The sequence below is a fragment of the Galleria mellonella genome, unplaced genomic scaffold (assembly GCF_026898425.1).
Source record: "Galleria mellonella isolate WM207_F2 unplaced genomic scaffold, CSIRO_AGI_GalMel_v1 utg33, whole genome shotgun sequence".
Classification (NCBI taxonomy): Eukaryota; Metazoa; Arthropoda; class Insecta; order Lepidoptera; family Pyralidae; genus Galleria; species Galleria mellonella.
In genome coordinates, this window is record NW_026442079.1 from 9596070 (window position 1) to 9614212 (window position 18143).

Sequence of the window (18143 nt, forward strand, 5' to 3'; positions counted from 1 at the left end):
GCATGTAAACGAAAAGTAGTAACGGTTGATACTTTTTATCGAATGAATCATCCGTCCATCTTACATTCTAAGTTGTATAAAAAATAAATGTGCGGTCAACTTTATTTTTTATATTAGGCCACATAATTTATCATTAGTGATGCTCCAACCTAAGTAAGCAATAACGCAGACAACTTAGTTATTTCGCAATTCACACTGGCTCTCGTAATGATAAATACACGCTTGGCGCTGCTTATTTGACGGTATAGATATGTTGTTATAATTTTACCTGTTCACAAGCACTGTGATTTGTCTCGAGGTCATGCATTATCATTAAGCATTTAAAGTTCATCACCATATTAATTATTATCTTTGTATAACATTTCATAATCTTTTGTTACTTTAATAGAGATGTATCAATCAGGGTTATCAACTAGTCGGTAACCGAAATGGGATTAGTCGAAACGGAAATTTTCGTTTTAACGATTATCTTTTTATTGTTTTTGTTCATTTTACTTAGACAAGCATGTTTTTATATATAGAATTATCTTAGTCATAGTTATTATAAATATAAATTATGTATTTTTATATTTTTAAAGGAGAAAAAAAAAGCCTATACCGGGATCCACATGTGGACGTAAATACTAGATCTATATAAACAGACCCGTATTTACTAGTGATACAGTTTTTTTTTTAATTCATTTATTTAGTAGATATGTCTTTTAAATGACAGAAATTTAAAAACTTTTTTTACAAAAAAAATCTACTTAAATAATGACCAAACTAGAATGAGATCAAGATGAAAGTAAACTATTGCTTTCAAAAAGAAATATTAAAATCTATGCCATATTATATGTTATAAAACAGTACAGTCAAATTTAGAATCATCTTCTAAAATAAATCTAAAAAAAATAATCATGATCGATGATTCATACAATCACATAATTCACAGATGACCCTCAACTAATAGGTAATTTTATCAGAATCAAACCCGTTCCCCGTGTTGCCTTTGCAGAGCTGTCTCTCGCTACAGCCGTTACATAACTGCCGCCGACCGTTGAAGCAATAGACTCCGTCTATTTATACCATAATCTATCAATTTGTTGCTGAGCCCCATTCGACAGTAAATTGTAACTATTCTCGAATTTACGGATGCATTCAATCTATTTCAAATTCAAAGAAGCTTTTTCCTGTAACGGTTAAAATTAACGTTATCTGACTACTGAAAAAAAATGGTTTTTTTCTTCGGCATCCTTACTAATATTATAAAAGTGAGTTTGGTGCCTTATTATTATTTTTTATTACTATTATTTCAGTCTGAACCTTACCTGTTACCTAATAGCTCTTTAACTAATCACTAAGAAAACTTGGTTCACACGTACTACATGAGACGATGGCTGACCGATTGACACGTCGACCGATAGACTGATGGCCGTTAAAAGAGTTATGGCATTGAGTAGAATTTGTTTGTGTATATTAGTATATTATTGTGCCTATTATTAGTTTCTATCCAATGCCGGTTTACTGGAAATTATTATCATATTCGGGTAATGTTGTCCGTCTATAAGTGAGCCACAATTCACAATCATGTTTATATTTTTGAAAATTACAAATGAGAAAATGGATTTATTTAAATATTTTTTATTTGTTGTTTTTCGTGGCTTTGCCCGATTAAATTAATATATAAAATTATGTATTAAGTTTGGATATAACCTACTCGTGTACAAAATATCATTCAAATAAATTCATACATTTAAGTGTGGTTGAGCAACAAACATACAAATATTTAAACATACAAACATGTTTACAAACTTCCACTTTTATAGTATTAATAGGATGTACATGGTTTACTAATTATAAAATAAAATTTACACAAATTTATTAGGTATTACTACATCATACAATATGCAGGTGAGAGCTAAATTAAGAACATTCTAATAAGGGAGTATTCCATATATAATATTACACAGTAAAATGTATCAAAAAGCCACAAACAGTTTCAAAAATAATTTGATAACTCAACGGCGGGTATATCAAATGTTTTGTCATTTTTCAACTCATGTTTTAATGAGTAAATTGTACAGTTTTATTGATGGACATTCCCTTAAAAAGGGGCTAATATTATTCACCTTGACAACACTAATGCTAGACGTTGTAAAATCAACCTGCCGATGAAGCTGTAAAAAAATGTAAAACATATTAATTATACAAATAATTATTTTATATATATATATATACCATCCATTTGACAATATAAACGAATGAGCGCAGTTTACGCCAGTAATTTTAGAAACAAGGTATTTTTTACCAAAGCCTATTTAATAACTGATTATTTCATAAAGTAACATTGCATCGCACACTTGCAATTGTCATTTAGAACATGTTACTTTTACATTGTAATCTCAGATCTTTTTTTGTATATTTATTTTATTAGTTACACTATAAAGTGATATAAGTAATTTATTTCCAAATTCAAATCCATGAGAAATTGGTAATTTATTATAAAATCTTACACAATTGTGAAAGAACGAATTACCTACTTTCTTTAATTGATATGATCTTGTTGAGTAACATTAATATATCTTATTATTTACGTAAACTGGTATCTGTGTCGTATAAAAAGTATCGTATTTATTATATTTTTACAATTATATAGCTTGTTGTGTTCTACAAATGTACGTCAGACCTAAATTTTAGTTTAAATCCTAGTTTCAGTTACGTATAACATTAATTAATTAGTGATCAATGTTGGAAAAGTTTTACTTTAATAACTGTCTGATTGTGTGAAAAGTTCAATCGTAATATATTTTAATGACATTGTCATACTTCCAAATAAAATATATTTTTTAATTATTTACATAATTAATTTTTTTTAAATAAATTTTCTTAAATGTTATATTCACATTGTGGTTATTCTTTAGTGTTCAAACATAAATAAGGTATTTTTGAACAAAAAGTTTGTGAAAGTAGATACGATGCAAATAAATAGGAACAAAACTTAACTATATTTTTTAATACCTTTTATTAATAAATAACTCTTAATCTATTGCTTTATGAACATATCGTTAGATAACTATATAAGCAGATTCTGCTTACAAATAATCTACTACAACTTTAAGATGTTACACTGAATTTCGTAAGCGAAACTAGCTAGTTAGCTTTTTGTTTCTTGTTTACGAAGTAAAACATTGTGAATGCTATATCTGTCCATTTTAAGTAAGATCTTAACTCAATCTATATTTAGTAAGACCTATTGCTATAATTTTTAGAATTCCGTAAGATTCTATCCCGGGGCTCCATTTCCAAACGGAATCTAGAAAAGGTATAGGAATTCAAAAATTATTTAATGAACACGAAATTTTGAACTTACGGAATATCGTTGTTGATAACTTGGTATTTGTTTAGTTGCATGAAGTAAAATTAATTAATTATTAAATATATTTAATTGCTTTTTGCTAGTAAGTACATAAAAGTATTATGTTAAATAGAATTCGGTTAACTGTTAAGAAGTTACGTGGTCATTAATTAAGTGGTTTATGTAATATATAGTGTTATATACTCGTATATGTACCTACATAAGTATTCTCGGTAAATGAATGTAACTACAGTAATAATAACTGGTTATTTGAATAGAATTATTTTGTTTATTCCGCTATATGTGTGTACCAGAAATTCCACAACCTTCCATATTAGCTATCAGTCCATATTAGCTACCAACTGTCGTCCATGATACCCCCCATGCGTTGCCATTCCTGAGGACTCAGGTGTTATTCCTCTGTACCCTGTAAATTCACGCCATATCCCACCTTTCAAACCGAAACACAGCCATGCAAACACAACTGCTTCACGGTAGAAACACGAATGGGACAGAGGTACCCAAGCAATCGACTTTTGTACAAAGTCCTAGTACCAGTACTATGGACTTCTGCAACATAACACCTAATTCAGTAAAGTTTAATAACAATAACGTTAAGTCATATTTTTTATGACCAAGTAGCCGTGGATTTCAGAATTAGGAAAACCAAAGGAACAGATCACTTCTAAATGGTGTATCAATATAAAACATATACCAGATTTTAAGCTGAACCTTCAAAAACAGATCTGTGAAAAGCGCATCCAATTTTGTTTGACAGTTTCTGTGTGATATCCGAACAATCATACAGACACACACAAAATTTAAAAAAAATATTGTTTTAGCCTCTTATCGAGAATACTAATAAAATTTTTTCTTAAATATTTTTTAAGTGTACAGACACAATCTAATTACAATTTTAATATAATAGTAAAGCGTGATATAAAATGCATAGGTATTATTTTAAAATTTTATTTGCCTATATATAAACATCGTCGATGCGTACACGCAGTCTCGGTGCTATGATACCTTGATTATAAAAATCCGAAGTACCGTATCAATATCGGCCAAACGTTTTGGCAGTGTACCAAATTTGATCGATCTCTAATAAAAGCAATAATGAGTTCGCCTCTATTCTAGACGTTAATTTCTGTGCCTGTTTTCTGTGAGCAATGAAAAAATATACAGGTTTGATTACCGTACAATTTAAATATTATATTAATTTGTGTCTGTGTGCTTCGGATATGTACTAATAATTATATGTATGTATCTACAATGAATTTTTAATAAATATATTACAACCTCCGCTTTGTTTGGAACAAATTGTTGTTAAGTGATATGTCTAGTAAATTTTTTTTTATAACTAGCTTTTACCCGCGAGTTCGTTGCATGTGACCGGGATATATTTACCTATTAAGATAAAAAACAATCTATATCCTTATATAATAAATATAATCTATATCCATATAATACATGTATTCCAAATTTCATAGTGATTGGTATTGTAAGCTGTTAAAGCGCTATATGGTAACAAACAAATAAACAAACTTTCACGTTTATAACATTAGTAAGGATTGTATATATTGCATTAAACGTTTTATGCACTATCTTCGTATTTGTAAAGCGTTTACGCAGGCTTCCATCTCCATAGTATTATTTGTTTGCGGTGAACCTTAACACCAGTTGTGACGGGGCTTTAGCGTGTCAATCAATGGTCCAGCTTCTTTTGTACATTCATATGTATGATATAATGCATTAACCTATGCATTTATGCCTAGAATGGACATTCATTCAACTCATTCCTTTCTCGTAGGTGTCGTAAGAGGCGACTAAAGGAACTTATGGTTAAGGGATGGGCACCAGCGTTTCTCTTAAAACTTCATTAAAAGTCTGACTGCAGTTGCCAAACCGCGTGCCAAGCGTGACAAACAAAACCCTCCAAAAGGGAGAAGCCTATGTCCAACAGTGGGCAGGTAATAGCTGATATGATGGTGGTGATGGTGATGATAATGATGATGATGATGAACCTATACAGTGGGTGATTTTTATAAAACAAAAGTTTGCAAGATAAATAAAATAATATAGTACTTATCCTATTGCTATCGTTCTAACATCATACACCACGTAACCAATACTCGGTATAGATTAATTTCATAATGGCGGCTATATTAGAAATGTGAGCTGTCCACATTTTACGCAATGTAGTGACAGACAGACATTCGACTTGCCTTTAATAATTGTTGAATTAAGTTAATTGAATATAACGTTAATTAAATTATTAAGTTAATAGTCTTTGTTAAACTTTAGTAGTAGTACCGGCCATAGTGTAGGTGTGCATGTCAACTTTTTTCATACGTGCATTATTATTCTTTGAAATACATCAACCGTTAATTGCCGAACATAGGCCTCCTAACAAAGGGGACTTTAGCCAGTAGTTACCACGCTTGGCAGGCGGGTTGGCAACCGCAGTTAGATTTTGGTTATGTTGTAAGAGGGACGCTACATCATTAAGTTTCCTTAATCGCCTCTTTTGTCACCTACGAGAAAGAAGGGAGTGGCCCATTCTATGTCGTTCCTGCGGCAATTTTTTGAGACGTTGATTAATATTTAATGGATTTAAAAGTGAAATTATTTCATATGATTTTGTGTTGCGATAGGAGACTGTATAAAAGTTGTTTATATTATAAATACAGTGGTACCTCGGCATACAAGTTTGATTCGTTCCATAACCTTGTTCGTATGTCAAATAGCTCGTATCTCAAAGCAATTTTCCCTATTGAATTTATTTGAAATGCTATTATTTCGTACTCCCATAAAACCACCTTAATTGTTTTTGTTAAGTGTTTGTCTGAGGTAGGAGAAACTGTTAGATACCAACTTCCACCCCGCATGTTGGAGTCGTGTGCAGTGATAAGTATGCGATTGCTCGTATCTTGCTCTCATCTCAAAGCAAATTATCGGTAGGTCGGCGGCTCATATCTCGAAACACTCGTACATTAGGGCACTTATATATCGAGGTACCACTGTACCTTTGTTCCATTCATACTTCTGCCATCATATAGGCATGTTTACATGGCTATGTTACGGCTGAGTTATAGGATATGTCTCCGAAATTACAAGATTACATCTTAATTCTCTGGAAAGGCAACTCATAAGGGGTAGCATGGACATCATGTTGTAATCTGTAGCGTAATTTCTATGGTACTGCTCATATTTATAGATGGTGGTTATCACATCCCATCAGGTGAACCATCAGATTTTGTGCTATTTCAAATTTCATAAAAATGATCATTATAATAATAATAATAATAATATTTATTTAATTAGACTACATAAGGCCCATTTTGTTAGTTACAAATTGACTTAACCTATGTTAGTAAATGAGCGGTCATAACGCTCTTACATTGATAACCTGTCCCATCCAATATTTTAGGATGGGACAGTCCATTTTATCAGCAATTGTCTTCAGGACACTGTTTGAGCTAACACGCACCCTACCCAACAGCGAAACAATTCGTTTGCGTCGTATTGCGTAAAAATCATCTGTACGCTCCCGTGCAAACATGTGTGACGCACTACAGTGACTAGGTAGCCCCAACAGTGCCCTGAAGGCATTATTGTATTGGACTCGAAGAGCATTGTAAGTTTTTTGACTATAGTTGACCCACAAGCTACTTGTGTAGAACACCTGACAAAAAGCTTTAAACAGGGTTATTTTTACTTGTTTTGTACATCTAGTAAACCTGCGGGCCAACATGTTACTTCTAACTGCCAATGCTCTTCTTTCTCGTTTTATATCCAGGTCATCTTTTAAAGTATTTGCAATAATGTGACCGAGATATTTAAAATCAGTTACCACGTCAAGTACATTTCCATTAAGTGATATAGGAGGCACATACTTCGGTTTTTTATGTCCAGATACAAATGTCATGATTACACTTTTGCTAGAATTATATACCAGACCATGGTTTTTCGCGTATGCTTCACACACAGCTAGCATTCTTCTTAAAGCTCCAATTGAGGGGCTCAGCAGTACCATGTCGTCGGCATAGCTTATGTTATTGACGCTTACTCCATCAATATAACACCCAGCATGCATTCCGCTGAGCTCCTCAATTAGGCCATTTACATACATATTAAACAAGTTGGGTGAAGTCAGCCCACCCTGCCTTACTCCGCATTTTAATCGGTATGAGTCTGATAGAGTATCATTCCACCTCACCTGATTACTTTGATTATTGTACCAATACTCAAGAACTCTAACTAACTCTGTAGGAAGCGTAGTCTTATCAAGTTTACTCCATAAAAGATCATAAGATACCATATCAAAGGCTTTACTTAAATCCAAGAAACATGCATAGACTGGAGTGGATCTGTCTGTGTAGTATCTGACCGTATGCTTGAGACACAGAATGGCCGATTCAGTCAACACCCCCTGCCTGAAGCCAAATTGAAGGTCATGCAAGTTTAGATGTCGTCTAAGTTGCGTATCAAGTAAACCGTCAAACACCTTGGCTGTTATTGTAGCCAGTGATATAGGCCTGTAATTACCGCTGTCCGATACATCTCCCGTCCTGTTCTTAAGTATTGGTACAACAATCGTTTTCAACATATCCTCTGGTAGGTATGTATGCCCAATACAATACGTGTATAACATTGAGAGCACCCTGGGCAAATGGTCCCCAGCTGCCTGAAAATGCTCTATACTAAGGCCATCATGCCCAGGGGACTTTCCTCTTTTCATGTTCTTTATAATAAATTCAATATCTTTACATGTAAAATTATGCATTTGACCTACTATCTTTTTACTACAAGCATTTGTAGTCGACTGTAAGTTTTGTTGACCTAAAGGAGATGTTACTCTAAAATTATTTTTAAACATATTAGCTATTTGTTTAGGACAATTAATACCATTAATATTTACAGGAAAACTAGTTTTACCGTTTAGACTATTTGTCGCTCTCCAAAACCTACTAAAGTCACTTCTGGAGCGGCAAAGAGCAATTATATCCATTTTTATTTGGTCTTGGTTATTTTGACACCATTTTAGTTTACTTTTAAATCTCTTACGACTCTCATACATTTCTTTATACATAATACCCTCAGTTGGTTTACCATATAATTCCCATATCGAAAACTTAATTCTAGCCTCATTATGTGCCTCCCTTACATATTTATTCCAACCAGTTACACATCTTCGCCGCCCAACAGGCCTGTCGTGACTTCGAGCTGCAGCTTCTGCTAATGTATTTACTATATTACTGTATAATTGGTTTATTATGGTCTTATGAATAGGATCACTGCACTCTCTATCACAACAATTAGCAAGCTCAGATGGGAACTCAATTTCACTTAACTTTTTATTACAATAATTATTATATAATTGTATCTGTTCATAGTCTCTAATTCCCCACAATATTTTATTACAATGTCTTCCATTTATTGCTATTTTTGATTGCAATATATTTATGTTACATTTTATTTGAATAGGGAAATGATCAGACCAATATATATCATAAAGTATATTTATATCTGTAATAGACTTCCAAGAAGCTTGTGTTACTAAAATATGATCTAACCAACTTTTTGTCCCATGTGCATCGCTAATAAAAGTATAACTATCCGAATTCAAACCTAATTTCTCTATATCCGCACAAATCAGCTGTTGTTCGGTACAGAAATGTAAAAGCTCCTTACCGAATTGTCCATGTGGGTGCGCATTGTAATCACCAAGAATAAATACAGTCTGCGAGTCATTATTCTCAACAATTGCACAGATCTCGCCTAAGCAGTGAGTGAATTCTGTTAAATTTTCACTATCGTCTGTGGGCATGTAAACACTCATAATAACCATTTGTTTATCACTAGTCTCTGCAATAATTGCTATTATTCGCGAACTTTCACATTTAATCACCGACACTGACCTGAAAACACTTTTCCGCCACAATATTGCGACACCACCAAACGGTCTACCGTGAAGAATGCCTACTGATGTGTCCACAGCAGACTTTCCAGAATATCCAAAATCATCATGAATGCTACCTAAAATATGTATATCATGAGGTAGAAGCCAAGTTTCCTGCAATGCGACTATATCCGCCCGTTCACATAAAGATTTTATGCATTCTACCGATCTTTTCATTGATTTACAATTGAAGGATATCAAAGTTAGTGTTCTATTATGCATTATTATTTTGTATTTAAAAACTTGTCATCATTACCAGATGTCTTTTTAAAAGTAACAAACCGACGAAACGAAATTCCATCAGGCCATAGACCCGCATCCATAAATATAGATAATTTACTTTGCGGTACAAATATTTTATACGCATCATATTCCTTCTGAAATTTCATGCAAATTTTTTCTAGCGCTACAGACACCTTAGTTTTTTGCAAAATATATGAAGATATGTCCTCTATGGAAGTATTTTTATCAACTTTATTTATAAAAAGCGGTATCTTTACATCTGCTGCTCGAAATTTTTCCTCCGGTTCTGTGCTTGCTTGTCCTCTTTTCCCCATAAATTTATTTCTGAGTTTCTTTCTTTGTACAACTATCCAATCTTCTGACTTTTTTCCATTTTTCCATTTTCCGCCAGAAGCAATATCAGCAAATGATTTTTCCACTACTAATGGATGGGAGACTGTGTTGTGACTATTGGCTATGTTCCCACCGGTCGCACTCACTTGCGTGTCCGCTGCTATGTTTTGTTTGCATTGATGTACTGTATCTTCTACCCTCGCACTTACGTTTTCTAATGTACTATTTATCAAACAATTAGATTGCGTTTTCGATGGAATATTTATGTTGCACTCGCTATTTATATTTCCATTTTTCTCTTCCTGAGAAATATGAAGCAATCCAATGGGCCCACTGTCGTAATGAAAATTATCAATAACATTTGCACACCCTCTCTTCGTGTTTATATATTGTGAGGGTTCAAAGTTATTCACAATTGAGGCTGATTTTAAATTTGCCAACTCATTCTTTATCAACTGTAATTCTTTCGTTGTAGCGCAGGTTTCCTTTACAGTTCGAACCTCCTGTTGCAACACGAGTATATCTTTTAATAATTTGGTTACATCTACGTGATCAAAACTTATGGGGGGTAGTTTCTGTAAGTTTCTTGCGACAAAAATCGGAATTTTTTCGGGATCTATTCCTTTCAATAGTGATAAAATATCTTCTATATCCCGCTTCTCTTTACCGTCCTTTTTCCGCATAATCTTTCGTATCTTCGTATTGACTGAGTCAAATAACAAAGTCTTCGCTTCACTGATTTCTTCACTCGAAAATGAAGTCGTAACAATACGAATGAGACTTTCCTCGTCCATAACATCACATTTATTTTGGACAAAAGATAATAGTTCACTAATTACAATATTACAATTATTGCATTTCAATATATTTGTTGCCATTATGCTAAGCGATTTATAGACAGCGCTTTTGCACATCCGTACTCAATGAAACGTACGCAACGACTGATTATCATAAGATTTTGCATTCACTGCGAAGAAGGAATATGTCTCTACTTTTATCTTATTTTTTTCGCATCCACTTGGTAGGATCGTATTTCTTAGTAATCATCATCATTGATTCATTTAGAGATAGGTCAATCTACGAAATGATTTTTTGTACCAATCATTCACTCCCACACTTTTTGCCCTATCGACCGTCCCTCGTCAGATAGATAATTTAGGTATAATTAGGACAGAACAACTAAAATCGAACAACTATTCGGTCTAGTTTCTCCGGTAAAGTCAGACATGAACATTTAATATTATAGTAGCAATTTAAATATAACATTTTGCACGTTTCTTCACATTTTGACAATGAACGTAATGTTTTTCGCAGTAAACATTGCAATTTACATAAGCCAGTTTATTTTCTATAGAAAACGCACGTTCGTAACAAACGAAGTGTGTAATCATCCATGTTAACGCGGCCTGGACTCATATTGGCGGGGTACCACTAAATGTATCAGGCACTGTTGGTCGTGCTGTTACAGGGAAATCGACCGCGAGGATCGAGCGTCGAATGACAATCGATTTTACCACGACGAAAGTGTTGCAGATTGATGCCTCGTGATTCGGCCACTTTCACTAGGTGCCAGTGACCGCTGTGACGTCACACGACGTCACCTCGCCAAATGATTGATCGAATCAGATCCAGTTGATACATTTTTTTATCATTAAACATATGCAGCGCCACCTAGTCTCAGACTTAGAACTTATGATTTTTATATTTTTAACTAAATAAAAATGCAACCCGTACCCCACCTACACTATCGATTTACACAGACGGGGTATCAGTGGGGAATGATAGATGAGAATAAAATCAGGTCAGTCGGATCACCATGATATTTTCCACGGAGATCTCGAAAAGGTCGACCTGATAAGGGATATTATGCTAGCAATAAGGTAATTTAACCCCATTGCTAAAAACCTCTCACCCAGTACTTGAACTATGAGATAAGTACTGGCTGACAGACTTATTTATATGTATATACTTTTTTATAAATCCATATGTAGTACATGCATAAATAACATCCAGACCAATGCAAACAAATATACCTACTCATGAAAAATATATGTTATGCGCGGGAAACAAATTTGCGACCATCAGAAGGCGAGGTAGTGTGGCACGTCTACACCACCAAGGTCGTCCTATAATATGACAATCGTCAGCATGTTGTCACACTGTGCCATTCGTCTTCGTAATTGTACAATATAAGCATATTATTATTTGTATGAATGAATAATTATGCCATTAGCACAGAAAGGTTACACAAGTGGTTTAATGGATATCATTATTTACTATTTATAAACATAAAAATTACTAACAAATATATTAACGCAGCATTATCTAGATCTGTGTTTGTTTGCGTAGAAAATGTATTTCACTATGAAAAATATGTCACGTAAAAATGTCAACGATGTATCGTTAATAATATTATAAATGTGGAAGTGTGCTTGTTCGTTACATCTGCTTTAACGGCTCCACCAATGGTCATGAAAAACGTACATGTAGTATTTGGTATGAAAAAGGATACAGGCTACTTTATATTTCGTTCATTTAATATATCCCGGTCCCGCAGACGAAGTCTCTGTTAAATACTAGTTATATAAATAATCCAAATTGACACCACAATTTTATTTGTAATACAAACCGGTATGAATTGACGCTCACATGTCAATTAGATTTTAAATGTGCCCGATTATTAATTAACGAATTAATCGGGTTCTTAATTGATATAATAAAATTGGACACTGACTAATTATTAGAATTATTTATATAGTCAAGAATTTTATGATTATCACTAGATACATTGTAAATCGGCTCTCTTGTGGCTTATCGATTATCGCGCAATCGGCCATTTCAAAATCGATTTAAAAACGTTTGATGGTCACGTTGATACATGAAGAGAATGAATTGTAACAGTCAGCGAAATTAAAATAAGAGCCTTGAATTTATAAATTGTATTTGACAATCATGATTACCGTTTCCGATTGAATATTTGATTGTTTGTCGTAATATAATATGATAATGTGTGTACCTAGTTACCGTTAAACTGGTTTGTACGTTCAATTTAAAATCAGTATTTGATCTCGTTTGTTTTAATCTATATACATATATTAAGAGGGTCTGTACCAAAGTGTGACAATGTCTGAATTATCTGTTATTTTTTAATAACAGTTTTTATTGTTCATTAATGATTTTTTTAATACGTACTCAAATAGCGAATTAAAACGAGAACCGTATAATATGGTATATTAATAACTTATTAGTAATTTAAATATTTGCAAAATTTCATCTAATGACTTCGAATGAAACAGCTCTGGTCCTAGTAGAATCTTTTATCATAAGTGATGTGATAGATAATTGTGATTCAACTATTAAGTGAATCACTATTATTATATGTTAGTAACTAACAAATGAATCACTCGGTTTTCTTGAATTTAATGTTTTTTTTTTTATTCTTTATAGAAATCCTTATATTTTAAAAATAACAAATCTTTGGAATGATTATTATTTTATTTCTCTTGAGTAAAATTTCTTTTTTATTTAATATTGCATATACAGTTCAATAGCATTAAATGAATCGCTTCGAAATTTTGCAATCACTGAATAATTATATTGTATTATGATTTCATATTTTAATAATTTGTCTATTTAAACAATATTAGTACCCTCTTAGCTTTATACTACTGACAGAGCTTAGTTTCAACTTTGTTTCTTTAAAGTATATTATGACGTATATCTACAAAATTAACTTGATATTTTCATAAAATGTACCTACGTTAAAAAAAGTATTTATACCATTGCAATGTATGTCCTAGATGTTGTTCAAGTCTACAAGCGACAATTATCACTTTCAATCAGGACGGCTGTCAAGATGTTTGCCATTCTAAATGTCATTAAAAAATAGGTAGAGCTCTTACAATAGTTTATTTCCGCCTATACTTCCTAATTTTCGAATTATAACATCTTAAGGCCTTATAGTTCATATTCCGATAAAGACCAGTTGTCAATTATTGATATCTGTAGACCTTAATTAAATCAATCGGATATAGACAATTTATCGATAAAAATGCTTGCATGTCTGTGTGTAATTCGTTCACCATAATTATTAACTTTGTCAAAAAACGACTGTAAAATTTCTAACAATTTACCTAGTTAATATGAGACTACACAAGAATATCGCCGTGCGCATGGGTCATTCCTAACTTTCCCATGGGTGTCGCAAGAAACCTTTTACGATATTTACCCCCTGAATGACCTCTAATAGAACTTAATGGTCGAAGGATGGACAACAGCGTTCCTCTTAAACGTCACCATAGCCTAACTCGGTTGTCAACCCATTTGCCAAGTGTGGTAACTATTGGCAAAATCCTTTTCCTCTATGGTCCTTCTCCTATCCTAGACCTCCCCTATGGTTTATATTCAGCGTTCAATAAAACCCGTGCATTTGCTTCCATGTATTAGGATGAGAAAAATATTATATGTTAGTCTAGGACCAAATGAAATACAAATCTGCTCACAATTACAGATGTTTGAGAATTATTGATTAACAAATACAAAATATCTTTAAAAATTTACCATTGATGTAATTAGTAAAATCACACACTTTATAATTATATGATTAATTTATACATATAAATATATGTAAATTTCATTACCAATATGGAAACATTTTCAATGTAACTCATTTTCAATCTGGTCGTGTAAATAGGTATGGAGAGTTATAATTTTTTTTAAGTCGTTTTTCAACCTGTATGTCTTGGAGTATATATATATACATATAATAATCAGTTTTTCCTAGTAATATTTTTTATTCAACTTAAAATGGCAAGCAAGTTGACGGCCCACCTGATGGAAAGTGATAACCATCGCCTATACTCGTACATGAACAGGGGCATGGGTATAACAGAGTATACTGCTTCGCCCATAATACCTCCCATTGTTGCGTGGCCATTCCTGTGAACTAATGTGTTATGCTTTTGTACCCTGTAAATTCATATAAATATAATGTAATGTAAAATCGACTCCCATTTCCACACTAAGTCTCTTTGGACCATTTTAGATGTAAATCGCAGCTAATATAGCCAGCCAGGCAAACACTTCCTCGAATCGTCATAGGCCTCAAAAAGCAACCTCACGGAATTCGGAGGAGTTCTGAACGTTAGGGGGCTACAGCTGCGCACTCCAGGAAACAGTTTCACCCACCATAATAAACAATTATAAACAACGTTTAATCGCTTCTTATGTTATACAATACCTACAATAAGTAAAGTATTAGTGGTAACAGTGAACATTAGTTTCATTATTTGTAGCATATTTGCTTTAATTGCAAACACGTCTTTTTGCGTGTTTGCATTGCATGTAGTTTAGAAAATTGTCTAAACAATAGTATGTTTGCTTATGTCCAATCTTCGAAATATTCATAATTATACATTGAAAACAATGGCCGACCAAATGTGTCGTTCTCTCGTTTAGAGTTGTCATTGTTCGGGATTTTGTAACGACAATGGGACATTAGCGGTACAATTAAAGATGCTAATACAGCAGCCACTGAAATTAGACCCATCCGCTGGTTGCATTAACTTGATTTTAGTGTGTCAACATACGCTGGACACAGGACAGCTTCACATACAAACGTAATTTTATCTGATGAATACGGACGGAGATTGTTCGGCTATTTCCCATCATTATATCTTTGCTTTTACACTTTCAATTTAAAGTGGAGCGCTCTGGCGGAGTTCTTTGGAATTGTTCACTTGTTCTAGCGGATGGATAGTTTACTTTTTATTATTATTTATGCAGAAATATTAGAACTTAGAAGTATCGCCTTTTTAAATTCGTTATAATATTAAATGTTCTTATCACCACGATTACTTACAATAAAGAATAAAGAAATAAACTTATATCGAATTTTTTTGCAACATCTCTATACTCTATACGCATATAATAAAATTTTAAATAAACGATGTCTGCACATAAGGAATATTTAAGAAACATTGATATGAACGAACAAAGCCAAAAGAGTAATTTTTTGAATTTATGCTTGTCTGTTTATTCTGGCAAACGCAAACACAAATACACAAATTGGGAGCGATTTTGTTCCTAAAAGCCAAACTTTAAAATGTGGTATATGTTTTATCTGATACTCTATCTAGAAGTGGCCCATTTTATTGTGTTTTTCCTCTTACGCGACAAAAAAACGTTTACCTGCTTCCAAAATCTATGTACATGAAGTCGCAAATAAATGCTAGTTAGGTGGATAAAAACAACTCAAAGGCTGTTTATAAAAAAGATTACGTTAGCCATGAGACCATTTATTGGTTGCTCTAGCGATAATATCTTTATCCCTTTACATAAATAAAATTATAAATGCCTTAGTACTTAATTATTATGTACAATTAAGGTTTTATAATACAATACAATAATTTACAATTAATGTGTAGAGGCTTTATTATTTACTAGCTATATTTCGCGGCTTATATATTAAAGTTACGTTTCATTTAAATCCGTTTGTTAATTCTTGTCTGAAAGAGTAACAAACATTCGCATTTATAATGGGTAACAATACTCGTAGATAATAATGTAATATTAAATTCATCCGTTCGTGTGTTCATTCATATGTCAATTTATATAATATTTCTAACAAACTGTCCACTAGTGGGTAGTCACAATGAATGCTATGTTCACCAAAACGGCTACAATCGACTAACGATCACTCGATAACGATTATTCGGCACATTTTTTACTAATAAAAATATGGTTTCGCTCTGGTAAAAGTTATTGATGCATATACGTAGTAGTAGATTTATGTGCAACTTGTTCTGTGGTTAACGTCTTAATTCACTATCACTCGTAATTTTTAAATAATCATTTAGAAATATAGTTTTTTTTTATTTATTTTATTTTTTTAAGTAACTGACAAATTAGTATTCGATAGTCTAATTCAAGACTATGGATACTCTTGTTAAATGTCAACTGATACAATAACGATGTAAATTATACAAGTCTACGTATATTTATTCCTTTTCTGCGAAAGCGCGATGTGTGACGTACGTAATTAAAACAATGAGATTTCAAGATGGACTTTGAATAGATGACAGCTGTTTACACAGGATGTGAATGAAATATTACATGTAAATTTTTACTTTACACCAAAACTCCACTATACATACTTACACACAGTCCAGAGCAATATTATCAATTTTAGGTATAAACACCTATTTATCTCATAAGCATGCCATATAAGCAGACAGACAATTTCTTATTACTGTATTCTTATTAGATATCAAAATTGTAACACAAAAACAACTAAATCGAAGCAGTACAGATATTTTCATTTTATATCTATTTTAAAAATTTATTTTTCTTTTAAATACAATTATGGTACTTCTCTGTTGATCCTAAAATCGCCAGCGATATAGACGATTTCTAATTGTTTTTTTTTTTTTACGCAATAAATGTATCTTTTGTTCTATAATATTAGGTCTCTATACCTTCATAAAATTAAAAATAAAACAACCTTATAAAAAGTCTTCGAACTTTTAAATCTATATACTTCCTTATTAACAAAAGGTACGTTTGATATTACAATAACAGTCGTACAATATTTAAAATAACTTCCGTAAACAGAATATTATAGTTCAATATTGCACAGGTGAAACTGAAACTGAATTTAAACTAAATATAAGTACTTATTATAAAATGTAATATTTGTTTATTTTTTATACTACTGTGTGTAAGTATGTAAGTATACGATTTTGGTACATAAAAGATTTTTAAGAAAAATTGAGAACAGCAGCCAACTAGTCATTTATAAATATTTTGTCTATATATCTGTTCCGACATCACGTAAAAACTACTGCATTAAATTGAATGTAGTTTTCACAGGCGTGTGCCTGAAAGTCTTAAGTTAAAATCTGGTATATGTTTATTTTTATACCTACGCTATCCAGAAGAGATCTATTTCATTGGTTTTGAAATCTACGTGTATAATGTAGCGGATAAAAAAGTTACTGTATATGATAGATGGCTATATGAACTTTATCTTTATGAACATTTTTTTATATTTATGAACATATAAATTTATACGATTTATACATAATCTTCGAAGCGAATGTTAAGTTCATCAGTGTTTACACACGAGACCAATGTATCGACAATTCCTCTGTCGTTTCTAGTATTCATAGGTTACGATAACCACTCACCATCAGGCGAGCCGCATGCTCGTTTGCCTCTCTTCCCCATGAAAATATATAAAATAAAACACTGAAGTATATTGGCCATTTCCCA

General features: G+C 32.5%; 2 protein-coding genes across 3 annotated transcripts in view; one reads left to right on the forward strand and one right to left on the reverse strand.

The window, feature by feature from the left end:
- LOC113519515 (nostrin) overlaps nucleotides 1-18143 on the forward strand; it is an 84419-nt gene that overhangs the window by 17534 nt on the left and 48742 nt on the right. The gene's annotated exons all lie outside the window — the stretch shown is intronic.
- LOC128201083 (uncharacterized) lies at nucleotides 7773-10800 on the reverse strand. The gene has a single exon (XM_052896737.1). The coding sequence runs from the start codon at nucleotides 10784-10786 to the stop codon at nucleotides 9521-9523; it is 1266 nt and encodes a 421-aa protein (XP_052752697.1). The 5' UTR covers nucleotides 10787-10800; the 3' UTR covers nucleotides 7773-9520.